At 39.3% G+C, this 4,534-nt stretch overlaps 1 protein-coding gene across 1 annotated transcript; it reads right to left on the bottom strand.

Annotated features, from left to right (window-relative positions):
- Nucleotides 1-1,402: 1,402 nt before the first annotated feature.
- Nucleotides 1,403-3,321, bottom strand: uba52 (ubiquitin A-52 residue ribosomal protein fusion product 1). Its single transcript, XM_026925672.3, has 5 exons — nt 3,231-3,321; nt 2,644-2,756; nt 2,474-2,560; nt 1,785-1,887; nt 1,403-1,557 (listed from the first exon to the last, which is right to left on the bottom strand). The coding sequence occupies exons 2-5, from the start codon at nt 2,744-2,746 to the stop codon at nt 1,464-1,466; spliced, it is 387 nt and encodes a 128-aa protein (XP_026781473.1). The 5' UTR covers nt 2,747-2,756; nt 3,231-3,321; the 3' UTR covers nt 1,403-1,463.
- Nucleotides 3,322-4,534: the final 1,213 nt, after the last annotated feature.

Genomic DNA, 4,534 nt, shown 5'->3' with positions numbered 1-4,534 from the left:
TATATTATGTTGCAGTATATTATGTCCTAGATGTAAACGTACTATAACTGGTACTATGGCACTGTTAAATAATGGCACAGACAAAATACAGAAAAGAAATAACGCAACTGTTGGAGCTTATGGTGAGCATGAAACAGTTATAATACTACTTTAATTTTGAAACTTTATATGAACTCAAAATTTTAAGAATAATTTTGAGAAATGATAAGTGAATGTAACCTGTGTATGTAACCAGTTTCTTTGCTGCGTCAGAGCCAGAGACCTGTGTATACCAAAGACCAGCAGAAACATCACTGTTCTCTGAGGACTGTACTGCTCAGTTTGATTAATTCATTGGTAGAATATTCTGGTCTGTATTTAATCTAGCAGTAATCTTCATAAGTGATATGGGATGCAAGAAAGAAAGTAGTTGCCCTGTTTGAAATGTACAAATGTAGTTGAGATGTACTGTAAGCAATGCACAATTTATTCTAATAGATTCATGTAGGGTACGATATTTCTAGGTAAGTATTCATTAAGTACAAGTTAAGGCTATTTTTCCTGCATTTAGGAATGCCAGCTTGTTGCTTGGGTGGAACTTGCACTGTACTTTTCTAGTTAGATATAGGGCTTCTAGGCATTGTTCAACTTTGATGTCACAGGCCTTGTCTAAGGCTGCATGGTTGCATATCAGTTGTTGCTTCAGGAAACTTACTGCTTTGAGTATTTGTAAATGTGACCCGTGTATAATGAGGAAATGACTTTTAAATGTGACAACACATTTTTCCCAATGCACGCTACATGATTAAGTCTTAATGTCAGAGGAAATAAAGTCCAAATGCAGGCTTCAGATGATAATCAATCAAGCTGCCCTGCAATTAACATGCCACTGTAGCATCTGTGAAGTTTTTTACATTTCCTAATGGGAGCATGATGTGATTTTAGAGCCTTTTAAGAGCACATACTCTAGTATTTTACTCTTAAGGGATACTTTTAAGCTTCAGATCGCCTCCTTTGCTTTAAATTATTATCGTGACTGATGTCCTTGTACATGAACGGCCTTATTTTGGTAGAGGAGTGAATGGAGCAAATGCACATTTCCATTTCACTATCAGTTTTCATGTTTGGGCCTGCAGTTCATAGGGCAAGTGAGATTTTGTTGTTTTATTGCAATCTTTACCATAAACTGTGCACTGAAATACACAATACTGAGCTAGAGACTGGTATATATACACATACAGATTGTAGGCAGCCTGGCCTTGAATATTATTCGTCTCAGTTTCTGTGCTGAAGTTGCGCACAGTACCCATTAATAAAAAGAAACCATGATGCCATGTGTGTGTCTGGTGTGAGTTTGTCTACTATTTGAACTTGAATCAATTCTACAAATTTAAATGCTGAAAATAAAGCACTGAGACACTGATTTCTTTAACATTTTATTGTTAAACAATCACCATATATTTCAAGCGCACTAGTGCTACAGTTTACTTCAGCTTCTTCTTGGGGCGCAGGTTGTTGGTGTGTCCACACTTCTTCTTGCGGCAGTTAACGGCACGAGGGTGAAGGCGTGCGTAACATCTGAAGACAAAACCAGCAGTCAATTTTTGTCAATGTTAAATAAGCAAAACCTTGGAATACATAAACAAATCATGGAATACATTAACTTTTACACAAGTTTACCTCGAGACGAGCTATAGATTTTTGCTCTGCACGATTTAATCTACGGTATATTAACATTTAACTCACATAGGTTTTATATAAGATATATTTTAGAGCACATTAGGATGCACAAATAAGGTACTTACTTGCGGCAGATCATCTTCTCGCAGTTGTATTTCTGCGCCAGCTGCCTGAGGGAAGGCTCGATGATCCCTCCTCTCAGACGCAGCACCAGGTGCAGGGTGGACTCTGAGCAACAAGAAAAATTCACCCCATTACCTTTTAGCAACGAGCTCGTAAACTAGAACAAACTGTTTTATTTATTAACCGGTATTTAACCAGACAAGCCACCTTTTTTCGAGCTCGTGTGTGTCAAAGGTCTCACAATAATTACTGGCTCATTAGTAGCGATGTAAAGCAATGTAGCTGTTCATATTTAACATTTTATAATCCACTTATTCTTTAAATATCATGAACACACAGCACATAGCTTTTCTTTAAAGCCTGGTGTCATTACACTCTGAATAACTCTGAGACGCTGCAGGTCCAAAGATGTTCGTATCACAAGAGTATGAGATGACCACTGATTCCCAAAGCACTAATATCAGCATCATGTTGAACATGTTTAAATGGGATTGATGCATCTCTACCTATTGAGATGATCAAATTTAATACTTGAACAAAGTTTGAGTAACAAGTATACACAGTAGCTCTACACACTGTTGTGCAAGATGTCACACAAGTGACATCAAGTGCTTCCATCCAGGTTATAGCAGCTCTTACACACTGACTGACATGACTGTTTAATAAGAAGACTTGGAAATAAAGTACTCACCTTTCTGAATGTTATAATCTGAGAGTGTGCGTCCATCTTCCAGCTGTTTACCAGCGAAAATCAGACGCTGCTGGTCGGGAGGGATGCCTGGGCCAAAACACGTGTGTTAATGCGCTGATTCTACCGCCATGATCACAGACAATAACAGTGTCTTTAACAAGAATCTCTACCTTCCTTGTCCTGAATCTTGGCTTTGACATTCTCGATGGTGTCGCTGGGCTCCACCTCGAGGGTGATGGTTTTGCCGGTCAACGTTTTCACGAAGATCTGCATCTTTCCTTCACTGTCAGATTAAACACAAGTAAAGCTTTACTAACATATCCGCCATTATTATTTAAATAAACCAAACCAGGTAACTAGCCGCGGCCTAATTACTAAGAAATGCGCATTCTTTCACGCAAGCACAGTTAAAATATATGATATATATATATTTATACGCCATTAAATAATTTAATAAAATGAATTCATGAACAGAAGTGTGTCTAAGAGACTGAATGTGCAGGTGCTAAATATCGCCGCTGAGTCGCTAGCACGCTGCTAACACATGGCCATGAACAGCGCTTCCAGCTAACGCTTAGCTCTACTTAACCCTACAGAACGACTCGCCATGATGTCATTAATCCGCATTAAAATCTCACACTTCCTCACTAAAACACAGTACAAACACTTCCCTCAACGCTTATTAGTAAATACTCGCTTAAAAGATGGTGTATTAAAGAACTTTTGAGCTATTACAGAGACCGAAAATCTTACGCACCCTGTACGGCTGGCCTCGGAGGAAAAAAGGACCGATGACGTATTTCCGCTCGAATATTCACCTTTAGCCTGACTTTACAGAGTTACTGCCCCTAGCGGCTGCGGAAAGAAATGCATCCGGCTCCAAGGAATACACGTACAGTTAGCCAGCTTTTACAGTTAAACTCAGTAGGCACTATATGCAGGGCTTAGTTTGTTTTTTGGGGATCTCTCATCTCACACACCACTGAAAGATGTCTGTGCTCTGATAACCTGAAAAATAAAGTATAATAAGGATAAAGTGACGTGCTATGTCCCTTTTAAATGTAAAAATATAATAATAATAATAATAATAATAATAATAATAATAATAACTGGGGGGCACGGTGGCTAAGCACTGTTGCCTCGCGCCTCCAGGGTTGGGGTTCAGATCCCGCCTCCGCCCTGTGTGTGTGGAGTTTGCATGTTTAGCCCATGCTTTCGGGGTTTCCTCTGGGTACTCTGGTTTCCTCCCCCAGACCAAAGACATGCGCTGTAGGCGGATTGGCATTTTCAAATTGCCCACAGTGTGTGATTGTGCCCTGTCACATAGTCCAGGGCCCCCGCCTTGTCCCCCGAGACCCCTGGAATAGGCTCCAGGCTCCCTGCAACCCTGGGTAGGAAAAACAGTGCAGAAAATGGATGGATAATAATAATAAAAGTAAGAATGAGCTACTGTGTGTGTTGTCTGTGCCGTGTTTTTGGAGTTGATCTATTTAATTGTACCGCAATTCGCATTTCCATGGGTTCTGTAAGGTCAGTGTAAGTGTACAGTAAGGTCAGTGTGTATGTATTCACAATATGCACAAATTCATTCTTAATCTTATGTCTAATATGCTGAAAATTTACGCTGGAAATAGTAAGGCCCGCCTTCTTTCATCTGATTGGCCATCTCAAACATCTCCATAACCGATTTTAATGGCGCCCTCTTGTGGACTACTTTAGGTTTGCTAAATCTGAATAAGTGCAAGTTACGAAGGTGTTTGTCATCTAAAACCATAATCTGGGTTTTACAATAAACTGGGTAGTTTTACTTATCAGCGACCCACAGAGATTTCACAAAAGCAAATATATATGTATAGTTTTTAATATTTTTAAATAGAGTTTAAACTGCGAGCCTACAGTACCACAACAGCCCACAAGGGGGCAGCACGACACAGGCTGAAGCTGCCTTACACCAGCGTTTTCTAAATCCTGCTCTAGCAGACATGAAGACTGAAAGACTATACATATTTATTTAATTATATTAACATACTATACACTAGATATATTAATAATAATAGATTT

This window comes from Pangasianodon hypophthalmus, chromosome 21 (assembly GCF_027358585.1).
Source record: "Pangasianodon hypophthalmus isolate fPanHyp1 chromosome 21, fPanHyp1.pri, whole genome shotgun sequence".
Taxonomy (NCBI): Eukaryota; Metazoa; Chordata; class Actinopteri; order Siluriformes; family Pangasiidae; genus Pangasianodon; species Pangasianodon hypophthalmus.
This window is presented reverse-complemented; position numbering and strand designations above follow the sequence as displayed.